This window comes from Myotis nattereri (assembly GCF_964212035.1).
Source record: "Myotis nattereri genome assembly, chromosome: 2".
Taxonomy (NCBI): Eukaryota; Metazoa; Chordata; class Mammalia; order Chiroptera; family Vespertilionidae; genus Myotis; species Myotis nattereri.
In genome coordinates this window covers 116089362-116109709 of record NC_138076.1, presented here as the reverse complement: position 1 = coordinate 116109709, position 20348 = coordinate 116089362, and the positions used below count along the sequence as shown (strand labels likewise).

Here is a 20348-nt window from a genome sequence, read left to right as displayed (position 1 = left end):
TTGAGCATGTTTTCATATGTCTCTTGGCTTTCTGAATGTCCTCTTTTGAAAGGTGTCTATGTAGGTCCTTTGCCCATTTTTTATTGGAATTATTTATCTTCTTTTGTTAAGTTGTATGAGTTCCCTATAAATTTTGGAGATTAGGCCCTTATCAGATATGACATTGGCAAATATGTTTTCCCACACAGTGGGTTTTCTCATTGTTTTGTTGATGGTTTCTTTTGCTGTGCAGAAGCTTTTTATTTTGATGTAGTCCCATTTGTTCATTTTTTCTTTAGTTTCAAGTGCCCTAGGAGCTGTATCACTGAAGAAATTGCTTCGGCATATGTCTGAGATTTTGTTGCCTTTGGATTCTTCTAGAATTTTTATGGTTTCCTGTCGTACATTTAAGTCCTTTATCCATTTTGAGTTTATTTTTGTGTATGGTGTAAGTTGGTGGTCTAGTTTCATTTTCTTGCATATATCTGTCCAATTTTCCCAACACCATTTATTGAAGAGACTATCTTGGCTCCATTGTATGTTCTTGCCTCCTTTGTCAAATATTAATTGAGCATATTGGTTCGGGCCGATTTCTGGGCTCTCTATTCTATTCCATTGATCTATATGCCTATTCTTGTGCCAGTACCAGGCAGTTTTGAGAACAGTGGCTTTGTAATACAACTTGATATCTGGTATTGAGATCCCACCTACTTTGTTCTTTTTCAGGATTGCTGCAGCTATTCGGGGTCTTTTTTTATTCCAGATGAATTTTTGGAGAGTTCGTTCTAGATCTCTGAAATATGCCGTTGGTATTTTAATGGGAAGTGCATTGAATTTATAGATTGCTTTGGGTAGTATGGACATTTTGATGATGTTGATTCTACCAATCCATGAACACGGTGTGTTCTTCCATCTGTTTATGTCTTCCTCTATATCTTTTTTCAATGTCCTGTAGTTTTCTGAGTAGAGGTCTTTTACCTCTTTAGTTAAGTTTATTCCTAGGTAGCTTAATTTTTTTGGTGCGATGGTAAACGGGATTGTTTTCATAATCTCTCTTTCTGAAAGTTCACTATTGGTGTATAGAAATGCCTCAGATTTCTTGGGGTTAATTTTGTATCCTGCTACATTGCCAAATTCATGTATTAAGTCTAGTAGCTTTTTGATGGAGTCTCTAGGGTTTTGTATGTATAATATCATGTCGTCTGCAAATAAGGACAGTTTTACTTCCTCTTTTCCAATTTGGATGCCTTTTGTTTCTTCTTCTTGCCGAATTGCAATGGCTAACACTTCCCGTACTATGTTGAACAGGAGTGGTGAGAGGGGGCATCCCTGTCTTGTTCCTGTTCTTAGGGGAAATGGTGTTAGTTTTTGTCCATTGAGTATGATGTTGGCTGTGGGCCTGTCATATATGGCTTTTATTATGTTGAGGTATGATCCTTCTACTCCCACCTTGCGGAGAGTTTTTATCAAAAATGGGTGTTGAATTTTGTCAAATGCTTTTTCTGCATCAATTGATATGACCATGTGGTTTTTTTCTTTCAATTTGTTTATGTGATGTATCACGTTTATTGATTTGCGGATATTGTACCATCCTTGCATCCCTGGGATAAATCCTACTTGGTCATGGTGTATGATCTTTCTGATGTACTGCTGGATCCGATTTGCTAAGATTTTGTTGAGGATTTTGGCATCTATGTTCATGAGGGATATTGGCCTGTAATTCTCTTTCAATGTGTTGTCTTTACCTGGTTTTGGTATTAGGGTCTTTGCCCATTTTTTGATTGGATTGTTTATCTTCCTTTTTTTTCAGTTGTATGAGTTCCCAATAAATTTTGGAGATTAGGCTTTGACTGGATATATCATTGGCAAATATGTTCTCCCATGCAGTGGGCTCTCTTGTTATCTTGTTGATGGTTTCTTTTGCTGTGCAGAAACTTTTAATTTATTTTTATTTTTTTAATTAAATCTTTATTGTTCAGATTATTACATTTGTTCCTCTTCCCCCCCACCCCCATAACTCCCCTCCTCCCAGTTCCCGCCCCACCCTCCGCCCTCACTCCCCACCCACTGTCCTCATCCATAGGTGCACGATTTTTGTCCAGTCTCTTCCCGCATCTCCCACACTCCTTTCCCGCCCCAAGAATAGTCAGTCCATTCCCTTTCTATGTCCCTGATTCTATTATGATCACCAGATTATTTATTCACTTGATTCTTAGATTCACTTGTTGATAGATGCATATTTGTTGTTCATAATTTGTATCTTTACCTTTTTCTTCTTCTTCTTCCTCTTCTTAAAGGATACCTTTCAGCATTTCATATAATACTGGTTTGGCGGTGATGAACTCCTTTAGCTTTTCCTTATCTGTGAAGCTCTTTATCTGACCTTCAGTTCTGAATGATAGCTTTGCTGGATAAAGTAATCTTGGTTGTAGGTTCTTGGTATTCATCACTTTGAATATTTCTTGCCACTCCCTCCTGGCCTGCAAAGTTTCTTTTGAGAAATCAGCTGACAGTCGTATGGGTACTCCCTTGTAGGTAACTGAGTTTCTTTCTCTTGCTGTTTTTAAGATTCTCTCTTTATCTTTTGCTCTTGGCATTTTAATTATGATGTGTCTTGGTGTGGTCCTCTTTGGATTCCTTTTGTTTGGGGTTCTCCGCGCTTCTTGGACCTGTAAGTCCATTTCTTTCACCAGGTGGGGGAAGTTTTCTGTCATTATTTCTTCAAATAGGTTTTCAATATCTTGCTCTCTCTCATCTTCTGGCACCCCTATAATTCTGATGTTGGTACGCTTGAAGCTGTCCCAGAGGCTCCTTACACTATCCTCGCATTTTTGGATTCTTTTTTCATTTTGCTTTTCCGGTTGGGTGTTTTTTGCTTCCTCGCATTTCAAATCATTGACTTGATTCTTGCGCTCCTCTGGTCTGCTGCCGGGAGTCTGTATAATATTCGTTATTTCAGTCCGTGTATGCTTAATTTCTAGTTGGTTCCCCAATATAAGATCGAGGGTCTCATTAGTTTTCTTGTAGATCTCATTAAGTTTATCGGCGGCTTCTAAACAGTTCTTGAGAGACCTTAAAAGTGTGGTTCTGAACTCTAGATCTTCCATTGACAATTTTGTCCTGTTTCTTTGTCTCCGCATTTTGTTATGCTTCCTTGATGCACCCCCTAGTGGTCTTTGTTCGCAGTCTTATAGTTAAATCTTGATTGTTGTAGCTAATTCCAGGGAGGGTTTGACCTCCAGGCCAAGTGGCTATGAGAATCAGCTGTGTCAGCAGTGAGAGAACTTCTGTCCTCTAGGGAGGTGCTAATCTAGCCTTTGCCTGAGGCTATCCGGCAAATGCCTCTGTGCAGGGCTTGGGCGGGGCGGGTCGCACAGGATCAACAGGGTGGGCCAGAGAGAGCAGTTATGGCGGCTCTCAGTCCTGTCCCCAGGGGCTCTGCCTCTCTGAGTCCCTGCAATGGCTGCAAACCTCGGAGAGAAAGCTGCACTCGCTCTGACCGAAGCCAGACAGTCCCGCTTCTCCCGTTTGAGTCTGGGTCCCTAAAGACTCGCCCGTATCTGGAGCTCAGAGTCTGCGACTCCCTCCCGATTGAAAATGCCAACCGCGCCCTCCGCTGCCAGCCCGCTCCGCGCACTCCGCACCTCAGAATTTGACTTCAGCACTGCGCCTCCTCTGAGTGTCCGTATGGGTTTCTCTTTCCTCCTAGTTGTAGGACTTCCACTCAGCCAGCGTTCCTGTGGTTCTGGGTGATGTCCCTTCCGTTTTTTGGTTTCACTTTTGAAGTAGTTGTTCAAAGCAGCAAACTCCGGCGTTAACCTATGCCGCCATCTTGGTTCTCTTTCAACTGTTTATTTTGATGTAGTCGCATTTGTTTATTTTCTCCTTAGTTTCCATTGCCCTAGGAGCTGTATTGGTAAAGATATTGCTATGACATATGTCTGATATTTTGCTGCCTATAGATTCTTCTAAGATTTTTATGGTTTCCTGTCTTACGTTTAAGTCCTTATCCATTTTGAGTTTATTTTTGTGTATGGTGTAAGTCGGTGGTCTAGTTTCATTTTTTTACATGTATCTGTCCAATTTCCCCAATACCCTTTATTGAAGAAACTGTCTTGACTCCATTGTATGCTCTTGCCTCCTTTGTCAAATATTTTTTTTAAATTTTGTTTTATTGCTTAAAGTATTACAAAGAGTATTACATATGTCTCCTTTTTTTCCCCCCCTTGACATTCCCCTGGCCTCCCTTACCCCCCAGTGTCTTATGTCCATTGGTTATGCTTATAGCTTTGTCAAATATTAATTGAGCATAATGGCTTGGGTCTGTAGTTCATTCTTTCCATTGGTGAATAGTAGTCTATTATTATACCGCCCTAACACAATATTTTAATTCATTAACCTGTGGGTAGAATTTGAATTGTTTCTATTTGGGGGCTTTTACAAATAAAGCTGCTTGGTATGGACATATGCTTTCATTTTTTTGAGTAAATACTAAGGAGCAGAATATGTAAATCATATGTAAGGTGTCTGTATCTTTCTAAGAAAGTACCAAACAGTCCTCCAATGAGGTTGTATGATTTTCTATTTCTCTTGGCAGCTTCTTAGAATTCCAGGGGTGCCACATCCTCACCAACACTTGGTACTATGAGAATTTTTAATTTTAGCAATTCTAATATGTGTATTATTTCTCCTTGTGGTTTTAATTTAATTTTTCTACTAATGACGTTAAGTATCCTTTCAGATGCTTACATGACATCCTATGTATCCTTTGGTAGTGTGCCTGTTCACATGTTTTGCCCAAATCAAATACTTTTTTTTTTTTTTATTGCTTAAAGTATTACAAAGGGTATTACATATGTGTCCATTTTATCCCCCCGCCCTAGACAGTCCCCCAGCCTCCCCTATCCCCCAGTGTCTTATGTCCATTGGTTATGCTTATATGCATGCATACAAGTCCTTTAGTTGATCTCTTACCCCCCTACCTCCTGCCCCCCAACCCTCCCCGGCCTTCCCGCTGCAGTTTGACAATCTGTTTGAGGCAGCTCTGCCTCTGTATCTATTATTGTTCAAAAGTTTATAATGGTCTCTATTATCCATGAATGAGTGAGATCATGTGGTATGTTTCTTTCATTGACTGGCTTATTTCACTTAGCATAATGCTCTCCAGTTCCATCCATGACGTTGCAAATGGTAAGAGTTCCTTCCTTTTTAGAGCAGCATAGTATTCCATCGTGTAGATGTACCACAGTTTTCTAATCCATTCATCTACTGATGGACACTTAGGCTGTTTCCAGATCTTAGCTATGGTGAATTGTGCTGCTATGAACATAGGGGTGCATATATCTTTTCTGATTGGTGTTTCTGGTTTCTTGGGATATATTCCTAGAAGTGGGATCACAGGGTCAAATGCAAATCAAATACTTTTAAATTCTGTTGTTTATTTTCTTATTATTGAGTTTTGACAGTCCGCCCCCCCATCCCAGTTTTACTGAGATATTATCAACATGTAAAACATAATGACTTGATATGTTTATTTGCAACATGGTTATACAATAAGTTTAATTAATATCTATCACCTCACATAATTACATTTTTTTCTTGTGATGAGAACTTTTAAGAACTACTCTTAGCAACTTTCAAATATATAATAGAGTATTCATAATTATAGTCAGCATGTTGTACATCACATTGTGAGTTTTACCTGGTGTAAAGGCATTCTTGTATTGTTAAATATTCTTGAACTTTTTTCTGAGATTCAGTATTGTTAGGTTGGAGGGAGCCCAGGATCAGATGCATGCAGATGTGTGACGAGATAATGGACCCTCCCTGGAATTCCTAACAGGTCAGCGTGCCAGACAAATGGCCACCTAGATACCGGCTCCTCACTGGAATCCACAACGACCTCCACACAGATACTGACTCCTTCCTTAATACCATGCCGAACCCTGCGGTGGAACTTCCTCAGCTCATGCCCCCACCCCTCATTAAACACCTGTATAAAAAGAAACCCCCCTTCCCAGTTGGCATGAATCCACTGGCCCTGCCTTTGGGGTTAGTGGTTCGCCCGGGGACGCAGATTAAACATTTACTTTCTTTCTTTCTGGTTGACTCGACTCTCTTTGTTTCCTACGCCACCTCCTGAGCCACCCTACAAGTTAAGTTCATTGTAAATACTTTATTCCTTGCTTTTAAGCTTGGTTAGATGGGACCAGAGCAGTATGTAAAGCTAATGTTTTCCCACTAGTGGGCTTTATCAAAGTTAATAATTTATGCTCTTTAAAAAATACTGCTTAAAAATTGAAAAGACAAGCCACAGGTTGGGGGTGAGCATTGGGGTTGACTAGAAAGGGGCATGAGGGAAGTTTGGGGGAGAATGGAAATGTTCTGTACCTTGTTAGTGGTGGATGTGTTACTTAAACACATGTAACCATACACTTGCTATGCAAGACTTGCTATGTGAAAATTGTACCTCAATAAACCTGCCTTTTATTTTTATTTTTATTTTTTTTAAAAGACTTTTTTTTTTTCAAATTTATTTTATTGATTTTTCACAGAGAGGAAGGGAGAGAGATAGAAAGCTAGAAACATCGATGAGAGAGAAACATTGATCAGCTGCCTCCGGCACATCTCCCACTGGGGAAGTGCCCGCAACCCAGGCACATGCCCCTGACCGGAATCGAACCTGGGACCCTTCAGTCCGCAGGCCGGCGCTCTATCCACTGAGCCAAACCGGCCTCGGCTAAACCTGCCTTTTAAAAAGGCCAAGGAAGAATTTGCCACCATTGATAGTAAAGTTCCTTCCGAGAATTCAATCCCAACCCCTAATGACACTTCCCAGAGTCCAGTTCTAAACCCGTTCTGAGCAAGAGGACAATGGTAGAACTGGAAAAAAACTCCCCAAGTTGTCTACTTTGAAGGGACAGGATTGAGGTTGGGGTATAGTAGATGGAGAAAAATACTTGGCATGAACTTAAAATAAAATTTCAGGTAAAAGTAGAATCTACTCCACTGAAAAGAGTGGTGGATTTAGACATTACAAAACAAATCACAGAAAGTCACAGCACCTCCTTTACAAATCCTCCCAGCCCAGTCTTCCCTGAGGCAGAAATAACTGCAGACAATGTGAAGACCTGTGTCTCAGTCAGTCCTCTCGCTGAGGGTTACCCGTTTTGATAACTTTGAATTTCAGCAAGTCATTTCACCTCTTTGGGACCCATTTTCCTCTTCTGGTAAAAGAGAGCAGTACACTGGTTTGGTACATTTGGTCTTAGTCCTGGTTCCTGGCACAAAGCTCAGAAACCCTTGGAACTTCCTGAGTGATAGGAGTATCTTTTGTTATTCATAAGAGGCTCCTTTTTAACACAGTGGAGTTTATGCTAATGAAGTGACATAGGGTGGAGGCCCTAGAAAGCCTTAAGATGGGGCTGGTCACCAGAAAGACCAGGTGATTAGAAAGTGGAAGTTTTCAGCCCCAACCACTGACCACGGGAAAGGAGCAGGGTGCTGCAGATTAAGCTCTACAAGAATTCTTCAACTGAAACAGGTGATGAGTTTCTGGGTTGGCGAATATGTAGAGGTGCTGAGAGAGTGGCTGCCTTGAGGGCATGGAGACTCCACGCCCCGTCCCACAAACCTCGCCTTACGCATCTCTTCCATCCGGTCGTTCCTGAGTTATGTCCTTTTATAATAAACTGCTAATTTAGTAAATAAAATGTTTCCCTGCGTTCTGTGAGCTGCTCTAGCAAATTAATCAAATCTTAGGAGTAGGTCAAGGGAACCTCTGGTTACAGCCTGTCGTGATGTCGTAAGCAGTTAGGCAGACGTGAGCAGAGCAAGGATGACGAGCCAGGTGCAGAAGGTCACAGGGCAGAAAGCCCTGGGTGCCTAGCAACGGACAATTATAGGGTGGGGCTTCATCCCCAGGATGACCTTCCCTCCCCTAGCATATCGCTGGTCATGTGGTTTGGGCGCCCTGACCTTTCCTCCCTAGAGATGACATCTGGGCCTCAGTTGAATTTCAGCTCCAGGCCCAGAAAAGCAGCAAAACCAGACAAGTGGCCCCACTGGCTGATCTAGGATCAGCTGCATCGAATAATGACCCCCTGCCCTGGCACTGGCCAATCAATCAGTGGAGACCACAACCCTGAAAGGACACAACTGGAAAGCTGCTGAATATTCTATTGAGATCTTTCCCTGGGACCTCCCCTAAAATCTCCACCCTTAAAACCTTTAGGACCAAGGACCTGGGAGCATGAGGTCCTCCTCCTCCTGCCCCCAGGCGCATTACCATTACCTTCGTCACTCCCAAGCTCCAAGGGCCCTTCGTTGGCCTCTATGATTTGTTCTCTCAGCCCATTTTTCTACAAATTACTTTTTCTACCCTATGATTTTCTAAATAAATGTTTTCTTATCATTTGAGTCCTGGCTCTGAATTCTTTCCTAGCCAGAGCTCAAGTACCGAGGTTGCTGAACCCAGGTCTGGTCTGACCCCACCTGGCTAACACCTGGTGCCTTCCCACCGCCTGCAACAGTCATGGCGCAGGTGACACCTGGACTTGCCATTGGCATCAGAAGGGAAGGGGTGTCCCTGAATCCTTAACATGTGGGATCTGACACTATCTCCAGTTGGATAGTGTCTGAATAGAGTTAAATCACAGAATACTCAGCTGGTGTTGCAGAATGGCTTGGTGTGGGGAAATCACCCCCCACATGCATTGGTGGCCAGAGTGCTAGGAGTATTCAGTGTTAGTAGTGATGTGTGTAGAGTGGAGACACACGAGTGTTTTGCCTTAGAACTGGGTAGCCCTAAGGTCTCATTCTCTATATATTCTCATGATTTTAACTACTGTCTACTTGCTCATGAGTTTCTGATTCATACCTGTGGTGTATATAATTACAGTGGGGCCTTGACTTACAAGTGTCCCGACTAATGAGTTTTTCGAGATACGAGCTGTCTCTCGGCCGATTTTTTGTTTTGAGTTGCGAGCTAAAATTCGGGTTACGAGCCAGTTTCAGATACCCCACCGCTACTTGGCGCAGCGAACATCACAGTGAACGCCACAACGTCAGCCCAGCATCACATGTCTCACTCATTCACTTTTTCATTTGACATACGAGTAATCTGAGTTATGAGCTCCATCACGGAACGAATTAAACTCATAAGTCAAGGCCCCACTGTATATATCTGAGTGGCCCTCAGAAACTTGGATTAAACTTTCCTTTTTCCTCCCTCCTCCATCTCTCTTCCTCTCAGTGGCAACACATCCACTGTCACCAAAGCCAGAAACCCATGTCATTTTGACTCCTCCCTCTTCCTCACTTTTCATTATCCAGTCAGCTGCCAAACCTGGACATTGAACCTCTTGCTGATTCCCAAATCTATATGCAGCCCTGCCTCACTGTCGCATGGCCTCAATTCTGCCCTCGTCTTCTCTGGCCTGGATACTGCCAACAACTCCTCAGTCTGCCTGGCATCCATCCTCCATGCAGATACCAGAACTGTCTTTCTAAAATACATCAGGGAGTGTCACTCCTCTGCTTAAAACCACTCCACAGCCTACAGCAATGGTCCTTACCCTTTCTTGAGTCACAAACCTCTTTGAAAATCTGATGAAAGCAATTAACTCTCTTTCCAAAAAAATACCATGTACACACACACACACACACACACACACACACACACACACCCTGAGGGATACAATGGACCCTGAATTCCATCCAGAGACTCTAGGTCTACATGATAAAGGCCAAGTCCCTTATTACATCCCTACAATTCTTACACATGACACATTGAGACTCTCCAGCAACCCGGACCTCTTTAAAAAACTAACCACTGAACAACTTCAGAGATTTCTGTGTTACAAGTTTGTAAACTATAGTTACTCTATTCCGGAGGCCTTATACATTGTGTCCCAGCAACCAGAAGGGAATTACAGTTTTCTTTCTACTCCACGCTTCCTTGTTACTGCTGTCCTATTCCTTGTTAACTACTGTCTACTTGCTCATGAGTTTCTGATTCATACCTGTGGTGTACATAATTACAGTGGGGCCTTGACTTACAAGTGTCCCGACTAACGAGTTTTTCAAGATACGAGCCGTCTCTTGGCTGATTTTCCTAGAATTGTCATTTGAGTCCTGGCTCTGAATTCTTTCCTAGCCAGAACTCAAGTACCGAGGTTGCTGAACCCAGGTCTGGTCTGACCCCACCTGGCTCCTATTTTCCTGGAATGTCCTCTTCCTTCTTTTCCTATTTTCTGCCCTATTTTCCTGGAATGTCCTCTTCCTTCCTTTCCCCTGCCAACTCTTACTTACCTTTCTAGTGCTGGCTCTGGCAACACCCTCCTCTTGGAAGCCTTGCCTTATTTTCCTAGACTGGGTCAGAGATTCCACTTTTGTGTATACATTTAAAAGTGCACTGCCATTCTCTTTTTATAGTCCTGACCCTTTCTCGCTGACACCCTCATTAGGCTGTGAGTTCTTGGAGGGAAGGAACCAGTCCTATGTGGCACTTAACACAAGTTCTGGACATAGTTGGTGCTCAAAAAGTGTCTAAGAAGGGAAGGAGGAAAATCCTGTGACTCTCAATCCTAATGATTTCTCCAGACGTTGTGCATTTCTCTTTCTGCAAAGCCTGTCTGATGAGGAATGAAGCTATACCTTATAGATATTAGCTGATGAAGGACTAAGGTACTGCTTATCTCCTCTTTACAGATGAGGAAACTGAGTGCAGAGAAATCCCCTGTCAGAGGAAAGAACACGGTTCCCATGTTGTTGGTCCTGCCTACAGCCCTCCAAAAACAGCATCCCTCACATCGGGAATTTCTGAACTCAAACGGCAAGGCATTTGACAAATTGAATTTAGTGGATATCTTATAAGCAAAACACAATAGTTAAAAAAATAATAACAGTATCCTATTTTAGTGGAGGCTGTAAATAATTTTATGGAGGATTCTTGGCTACCAATTGACATAATGACAGCAGTGAAAAAATATTTTTACTGTTTAACCTAAAAAAAATAACAATAGTTCCTCTTTTGGGGTCTTATGCAATTCCTCTAGCCACAAAAGAACAGTGTGTGTGTACTTTATATTATTTTTAAATTTCCTCCACATGTGTTGGTACCCATAGAACAGAACTCCATGATTCAAATTAACGACCATCAGCAAGTGCAACCAACATTTTCATCCCTTGAGGACCACTAATGATATAGTTTTAGAAGGTATCAACCAAAGGTAATGAAATCACCTATGTGTAAAGCTCATAAACCCCCCAAAAGCCAGAAAGACCTTCAGCCACACACTGTGGCTACCTAACTGAGAAGTGGCAAAAGCTTCTTTGGAAGTCAGGGTAAAAATCTGAAGATCACAAAGTCATCTGATAAAACCAAAAGCTCTCCTCAAACAAACCACCCACTGTGAGATTCACAAGAGTTTGCTATTTCAGAGTGAATGAAAAATACAGCATAGAGGCAAAACCAAATGATAAAACAGGCAAGGCTAATTTTAAACCCTTCAATTTCCCTTCTTCAATTTCCCTTCTCCAATTTCTTACTCCTCTTACTTCAATTCTCTGCATGTTCCCTTTCAACATCAAGAAAAATGATAAATTACAATACTTTTGAGGTTATTTGCTTTTTGTCAAATCAGAATCTTGACCCAAAGGTTAGGACAATATCGGGTGGGTATTTGAGGAGTCAGTCAGCAAGATTGTAATCTTCAACACTGACTGTAAGGGCTTTTGTCGCATGCCTTCTGAGTTTCATTAGCGAATGGGAAGATAAGAGGAGCAAGAAGAACTGTGCAGAAAATGATAAGACCAAGCCATCCTGTGGGCTTCTCAAGTAAGCGGACATGCCTCTGGGAGTAAAATGTAGTCAACAAATTTGTTCAAAGAACCACTCGGAAACTTCTTCCCAAAACCTAAAAACATGGTCATTCCTAACTCCGGAATAGAATAGTCCCTTTGTTTCATTAAGAGTGGAAGAGCGGCTTCTTTCCCGCAACCATCAAATACAGTCTCCACTGAAACAGGGTATGGTTATGTGTGGTTTTAGGGCACAAAACACCTGGATCCCTAATCTGACCTGGTTGAAGCTTAGTTCACCGAAGCATGACATTTTTCATCCATAGGTACAGAATGATCCCAAAGTCTGTGTTGGAAGGTTGAACTCACTAAAAGCAAGCTTTGGGCTCAAATGCTTTTCCTAGGGAGAAGCAACCTCCATGAATTTACTTAAATAGAATGGATTTTGTTATTTCTATGTAAGTTGCCCCACCCCTATCCCTTTCATCTCTGTACCCCTTTGTGCCAAGCACAGAAATAGGTATTCAATGAAAACTTGTCAAAGAAAAAAATTCTTTCTTATGCAAGCTCTCTCCTGTCTTATCTGAAGTCTTCCCTGGAATATAAGTAGGTGGTCCTTCTTCACATTTATTAATATCTCATTACCTCACTGTTTTTCAGTTAAACAACTGGAAAATTTGAGAACAATAACAAAATCTTTACTGATACCTAAGAGTTACTGGAAGTAACTTTTAGTTTTAAAAATTAAAGCCATTCCCTAATGGAAGGCAAGAGTTCACAATTAAATGTAAGAGGATAATTTACTATAGACAGATGTAAAGTACCTAGGGAGAAATGCATAGCCATATGAACTTGTATGATGGCAAAAATTCAAACTAGACTTTTAGAATTGAAGGGGCTTTTGTATCAGGTCACCAGGTCTGGGATCTCATCCAATCCAAACCAATCTTTGACTAGCATCTCTTCCCTCTACCCAGTCTCCCTCCTAAGGACTTTAAACCTCTCTTAGGCTAGCAGTTCACAAGAAGGCAAATGAAGAAAGATAAGCAATAAGAACAAAGGATGGCAACTAAAACGTGTAATTCAATGCTCTGCATATGAATTTTCTGACACTAGTGAAAGAAATCACATCATAGTTATTAAAATATTGAATTTCTCCCCTTCTTATCCAGTATCAGAACACAAAACAGTTGAGGCCATGGTAAGTATGGTCCCATTCTTTACACATTACTTTAAAAAGTCATCAATATTCATAAAAAGTAGAGTTTAGGATATAAGGGAAATGGGGATTGCAATTTATAATCCAAGGAATTTAAAGGTTTTAAATATTTTAAAGCCCTCATTTTTCAGCTTCTCACTTTGTGCCTTTTTATTCAAGAAAACCTGTAATACTGTGTGCTGGCAAAGACGTAAGGCACTGGAACTCCCATATGCTGGTAGTAGGCATGTACATTGGTATGACCACTGAGGAAAACGGTTGGACAGTATCTAGCAAAACTGAGTGTCTTCCTCTATAATCCAGAAATTCTACTCCTAGGAAAAATGGGTGTTGTGTACACCAAAATCATGTAAAAAAATGTTCACAGCAGTTTTATTCATATTACACAAGATTGAAAACAACCTCCATGTTCTTCAACGATAGAATAAACAAATTACTGTATATTCATACTAAGAAATAGCACCCAACAATTGAAGAAAAATGACCACTGCTATTCAACCTGAGAACAAGGTTGAATTCCATAATCACAATGTTGAGTGAAAGAAGCTGGACATAAAAGAACACATAATGATGGTCTGGTTTACATGAAGTTAAAAATAAGTGAACCAATGGTATTAGAAATCAAAATAGTGGCTACTTTTGTGGGGTAGTGACTGAAACAGGGCTGAGGTAGACTTGGTCTATACCTTGACCCAATAATGATTATATGGGTACATCCATATACAAAAGTTAATGGAGTTGCACTCTTAAGACTTGTGCATATTTGTTATGTGCAAATTATATCTCATTTACAACAATCTGCAGAGTTATAGAAATCTGGGGGCTCTTAAAGAACTCAATACAGCTTAAATAAGTTGCAAATACTGTTTTTATACTTTTTGAAAGCCTTTATATGCCACTGAAACACTCACCAGTGTCATGCTTAATAGAAAGTGAACTTTCTGTATTCATAGACCGAAAAACATATTGTACTGTATATTTGCAGTATACATAGTTACCAACTAGTAAAAATGTTTGCAATTGTCTTTCTTTTCCCAAGCTTTTCTCCCTTATGTTACATTTCTTACTCTGTAATTCTGAATGACTTGTAACAAAAACTCTTGGACATAATTCCTGCACCTCTATATTGGAAATCTTTTCTCTATATACCACAGAGACTTCATGTTGGAATCCTAGAATTTGGGAGCAGTGAGTGCTGGTTCCAAGATTGCAGAACCAGGACTGGGACCTGAGGCTCCTGGGCTCCCAGAATTCTGTCTCCTTCACCAGAAATTTGAGTCAACCCTCTCATCTTTCCAAACAGATAAAGTGCATTAAAAGGGGATTTTTAAAAATTCATATATATATAATTTTTTGAATTAACAACTATGCTACCCAGGAGATTATTTGGGAACCGTGCGTGACACCTTGAAAACTCCGTTAGGGTTTAATATCGGGACAAAAAACTGAGTAGAGAAGGAAAGGGTAGCTAGTGTTTTAATGTGTAAATCCTATTTGCATAATATTCCCAAAGTAATTTTTTCGTTAATCCAACCGAAACTCGGCGGGGTTGCGGGTCATTATTCGCAATGACTCGCTTTGGGGGAGAACGCGGGCGCACTTGCCAGAGTTCACTCCATACATAAAACCCCAAAAGAGTGGAAGACGCCACCCAGGAGCCTACAGTATCCAGGGTCGGTCCCGACTAGGTCCGGAGCCACCTGGCACTACCCTCGGGGCAGCAGACGCGGGCAGAGGCCCAGCACCGGGCGCGCGGGCCCAGCGGGCGGCGAGAGGGAGCGCCAGCGGCGGGGCGGCCCGGCCCCCGGCAGAGCCTCGGCGAGCCCGCCCGCGGGAGTCCGGGCCGCCGGTCGGATCGCGGCCCGAGCCGGGCAGTGAATTTAGAGAAGAGGCAGGAGAACTCGGGGTGGGCAGGGCGGGGTCCCCGGGCCAGTCAGGGGCGAGTCCGGAGGGCGCGACAGAGGGGAGGGGCGCGGGAGCCAGGGAAGGCGCGGGCAGGAGCGCGGCGGCGGGGACGGGGAGGCGCGCGCCGACCAGGGTGCGGGCTGGGGGCTGAGGCCGCGCCGGGGTCTGCGAGCGGGCGAGCGGGGCCTTACCGAGCAGCGGCAGCCGGCCGCCGACGCGCGCCAACGCCTGCATGGCCTCCGGAGCCCAGGTCCCCACGCCGCGCCGGCCCAGCCCTGCGGTACCTCCCGGAGCGGCGAGTCCCGCGCTGCAGGTGGCTCGCTTAAGGATTGGCGTCACCGACCGCAAATTCCCTTCGACTGGTGCAAAGTGATAGGGGGAGGATCTCTCTCCGCACCGGCAGGGGCCGCGGCGGGCGCGCAGAGGCTGGGCCGAGCGGGAGCGGTTCCTGGCGCAGCGCAGCGGGCGAGCCCACGTGCCTGCCGTGTCCGCAGCCTGCGCTCTGCGGCGCCGGGGCTCCCCGGCGGGGGCGGGGGGATTGGTTGCCGCGCCGATGGAGCAGTCGCGTGGGTTCGGCGGCTCTGGCTGGGGAGAAGGCACGGCAAGAGCTGCCTTGTTCCCGGGAGTCCCTGAGCACCTTCGTTTGGATGTCAGAGCGTGGGGACATCCGAGAGCCAGAAGCGCCCTCCGCGCGCGGGGTCTGTGAGGCCCCAGCATGGGAGCTACTAGTAAATTCCCGCTGCACCTGCGGCCCTGGCCAGCGCTCAGGCCAGCAGAGGGCCGCGGTCCACGCTCGGTGGATCCTGACTGACCACTGGTCTTCGGTCTTCCCCTCCATCTTCTAGGTAGGATGCCCAGAACCCGGTCAGCAGTGGCAGCAAGAAAAACAGGCTCGGTTTCAATGTCAACCCAGGCAATTCGGGAGGCTGAGAACCAGCCAAAGATACAAAAGCAAAACACAGACAGTGCATCCTAGAGGATGTCTTGAATTATCCACTCCCTAATTCTTGTTATTCACTGCATAATATTTCAAGTTGAAAATTATGTTATGTGCAGTAAGTTGAAGGTTGGTAAGCCCTGGGTGCCAGTTATGACTCCTCAGTTAACTAGCCCTTTGACCTTCACAAGCCATTGACCTTCACAAGGCATTTTTCTTTTCCAAGTCCTATTTTACTTACCTTCAAATGAGGGAAGTGGGCCAAAATGCTTCCAAATTCTAGGAATTCCATGCTTTTAATAATTGGCTAATAAAACATGATAATTGACAATGTTCATTCTTGGACATACAATCCTTTTCCTTGGCTGTAGTTGATAGTAAAATAATCCCCCCTCGCAGGGCATGACAGAAATTTTAAAAGTGTCTACTATGGTGCAGCCACTATGGAAAACAGCATGGCAGTTTCTCAAAAAATTAAAAATAAAACTGCCTATGATCCAGCACTTACACACTTCCAGGAATATACCCAAAAGAATTAAAAGCAAGGTCATGAAGAGATATTTGTGCACCCATATTCATAGCAACATTATTCACAATAGCCAAAAGGTGCAAGCAATCCAAATGTCCACCCACAGATAAATGGATAAAAGAAAATTGAATGAATGGATAAACAATATATATATATATATATATATATATATATATATATATATATATATAGTATTCAGCCTTAAAGATGAGGCAATTCTGCCCTGAGATTTGTGGCTCAGTTGATTGAGTATCATGCTGTGCATTGAAAGGCCACTGGTTTGATTCCCACTCAGGCACTACCCAGGTTGTGGGTTTGATTCTTAGGGTGCATACAGGAGGCAACCAATCATGTTTCTCACATCTCAAATCAATAAACTATTTTTAAAAAGAAAGGAAATTCTGACACATGCTACAACATGGGTGAACCTTGAGGACATTTTGCTAGTGAAGTGAGGCAATCACAAAAACCATATGATTCTACTTCTATGAGTCGCCTAGGGTAGTCAAATTTGTAGAGATAGAAAGTAGAATACTGATTTTCAGAGGCTAGAGAGTTGTTTAATGGGTACAGAGTTTCAGTTCTGCAAGACGAAAAGTGTTCTGGAGATGGATGGTGGTGATGGCTACACAACAAGGTGCATGTACTTAACACTACTGAACTGTATACTTAAAAATGGTTAAGATGGTAAATTCTATGCGTATTTTACAACAAGAAAAAAGATTTTAAGAGTCTATCTTAAGTCAGAACTAGATGAAGAGACCTGAGTTAAGTGAGACATGAAGCAGGCTGGTGATAGGTAGAAAAGTGAGCTAGTGAGCCTTCCAATTGTCCAGATCTAAGGTATTACCTTTCATTCAGAGCTTGACTACTGCAAGCTTAAAAAAAATAAGTCTGATGATGTCAAGTTTGCAAAATAGCAGCTTGGATGAGGCACTATTCAAGGTCACAAAATCATGAAGCTATTGCTGCTTTTTCAAAGAATCTTAGATCCAAGGCAGAAGTCTCTGAGAAGTGATAGTAAGAGTGGAGAAATTAGGAATGGTTTCTAAGCACACCTGATTTTCTCTGGAAATTGGTGGGGGGAAATAATTTTAGAAAAAACAAATTTTATGGATTGAAAAGTTTTGGAGTATGAGGTATAGGCTACAATTTAGAAGGTGAGATAGTGCCCATCATTCTTTGAAGTGTGCCAAGAGTCATGCCTATTATGGTACCTAATTGATTCCCCTTGATAACACTCTGAGGAAGGTAGCTTTACATTATCTAGAGCCCTAGATTGCATAGGTAGCTATGAACACCCAAGTATAAAATTTTGTTTCCAGAGCTCATGATATGGATGAAGACTATTATAAAAGCTGCTACAGGGGCAAGAAGCAACCAGAAGGAATAAGATGAAAGAAGAAATCAGAAGAGAGTAGAGTAAGTTTGTTTCTGGATTGGAATGTCTTGCGTTAGCCTTACAAATGACACATTTTATCTAAATTCTTACATGAAGTTTAGGGGCTACATAGCCATGAGTAACATGGCCATTCATCTTATGAACATCTTTCTAGGCTTTAAATTATACAAATATCTCCTTTCTCCCTTCAAAAATTGTGACATTTTCAATGGCAATCCATAGGTGAAATGTCTTCATGTCATTTTTTAAAATACAAAGCTTTATATTTTTCTTATAATAAGGGGCAAGGAAAAGTAATATTTGAGTAAGAGTTCTGTGAATTCAGTTGAAATATCAACTATATAGTACAATTTCACACATCTTTTACTAATAGTTTGAGCCCACCAATTGGTAAGATCTGACAATACCAAGTGTTAGCAAGGATTCAGAGCAATGGGTAACTTTCATTCACTGCTAGTGGAGCTCTAAATTGGTATGAGCACGATGACAAATAATTTGACCTTACTTCAAAATTAAACATGTGCCCACCCAGTTTGGTTTAGTGGTTGAGTGTCGACCTATGAACCAAGAAGTCATGGTTTGATTCCCAGTTGGGGGTCTGGGCACATGCCCAGGTTGTGGACTCAATCCCAAGTAGGGGTGGTACAGGAGGCAGCCTCAATAAAAACATATTTTAAAAAATTGAAATATGTGCATACTTTACACCCAGAAGTTTTATATATATCCTCCTATATAATAAAAGAGAAACATGGTAATTAACCGTAACTTTGCTACCCTTCCCATTGGCTAATCAGCGAGATATGCAAATTAACTGCCAACCAAGATGGCAGCCGACAGCCAGGCAGCTGAAGTGAACAGGAGGCTTGCTTGCTCCAGTGACGGAGGAAGCTAAGGTTCCCCGCCTGCCACTGCCGGCCTCTGAGCTGCTCTCTAAGAAACAATGTTGCAAATATAGAAGCTAAACAATCCCCATGCTTTCAGCCAGCCAGCTGAGCTGGAGTTGCAACAGAGTTTCAATTATAGAACCCAAACAAACCAGATCTCTGCTTTCAGCAGCCAAAGTCTCAGAGCTGGAGCCGAGCCTCAGAGCTAAAGCCAGCTCTCAGCTCCAGTGACAGCCATAGAAGGTAAATAAATCCCAAAATAAAGAAAAAAAGGAGAGGTTGGGAACTTCAGTCGCCCGCCAGCCTGAAAACGGCTCTCGGCCCCTCACCCAGACTGGCCAGGCACCCCAGTGGGGACCCCCACCCTGAAGGGGGTGTGACCAGCTGCAAACAGCCATCATCCCCTCATCCAGGCTGGCCAGGCACCCAAGCAGGACCCCCAGTCTGATCCAGGACACCCTTCAGGGCAAACCAGCCAGCCTCCACCCATGCACCAGGCCTCTATCCTATACTACAGGCAGGGCGGGACAGCGCGAGCTGCCATCTGGGCCCCATATGCAGCCCTGGGCAGCGGGGCATAAGCCCTGCCCCCAGTCGGGACCCCTGTGTGCCACCTGAGCCCCTAGCCGGGACCCCCCGGCGCCGCCTAAGCCCCGCACTGCTAAGCCCCGCCCCCAGCCAGGACCCTATGATTATTGGAGAGCAGGAAAGTGCTGCTGGGCCCTGGGTCGCTGTGGTGATCCGGCCAGCGGTAAGTAGAAAAGTGTGGCCTGTAGGCAGCCCCCAGCTGCGCCTGATCCGGGAGCAGGAAAGCAAGCCTGGCCTGTGGACAGACCCCAGCTGGGCCTGCTCCCCAGTCGCCATGGGGATCCAGGAGCAGGAGAGCAAGCCCGGCCTGTGGGCAGTTCCAAGCTGGGCCTGCTCCCTGGTTGCCATGGAGACCTGGGAGCGGGAAAGCCCGGCTTGCAAGCAGCACCCCCATCCTGGCCATAGCTCAAGGGAGAATACAACATGCAGTGGAGGCCAGGAGCCTGAGAGATCAACACAGAGGGGCTCCTGCTCCAAGCCTCCATGGTGTGGCTGGGGCAGGCCCCCAGCAGACACACACACACACACAGTGCCTGCTCTGAGCCTCCAATGTGGCTGGGGCAGGCCCCCAGCAGACACACACACACACACACACACACACAGTGCCTGCTCTGAGCCTCCAATGTGGCTGGGGCAGACCCCCAGTGGGGACACACACACACACACACACACACACACGGCAACTGCTCGGAGCCTATGTGGCACAGCTGGGGACAGGCCCTAGCAGACAGACACACACTCACACAGGATGCCTGCTCCGAGTCTCTGCTGCCAGACTGTGGCCATCAGTAGGACAACCACTGAGGGCTCCCCGACTGTGAGAGGGACAGGCTGGGCTGAGGGAACCCCCACCCCCCAGTGCATGAATTTTGTGCACCAGGCTTCTAGTATACTAATAAAAGGGTAATATGCTAATTAGACCAGCCGTATCTAGACGTCCTTCCAGACAAAGCCACAGTGGCAGGGTCCAAGGCAGAAGCAATTAGGGGTGATCAGGCAGGCAAGCAGTTAGGAGCCAGCGGTCCCAGATTGCAAGAGGGATCCCAGATTGGAGAGGGTGCAGGCTGGGCTGAGGGACACCCCCTCCTTGTGCATGTATTTCA

At 43.9% G+C, this 20348-nt stretch overlaps 1 protein-coding gene across 1 annotated transcript in view; it reads right to left on the bottom strand.

Moving 5' to 3' along the window:
* The window catches only part of FLT3 (fms related receptor tyrosine kinase 3), an 82279-nt gene extending 66899 nt beyond the window's left edge, over positions 1 to 15380 (bottom strand). The window contains exon 1 of the mRNA XM_081083621.1: positions 15097 to 15380. Within this exon, the coding sequence (XP_080939747.1) occupies positions 15097 to 15139 (43 nt within the window). The 5' untranslated portion in view covers positions 15140 to 15380. The remainder of the gene's footprint in view (positions 1 to 15096) is intronic.
* Positions 15381 to 20348: the final 4968 nt, after the last annotated feature.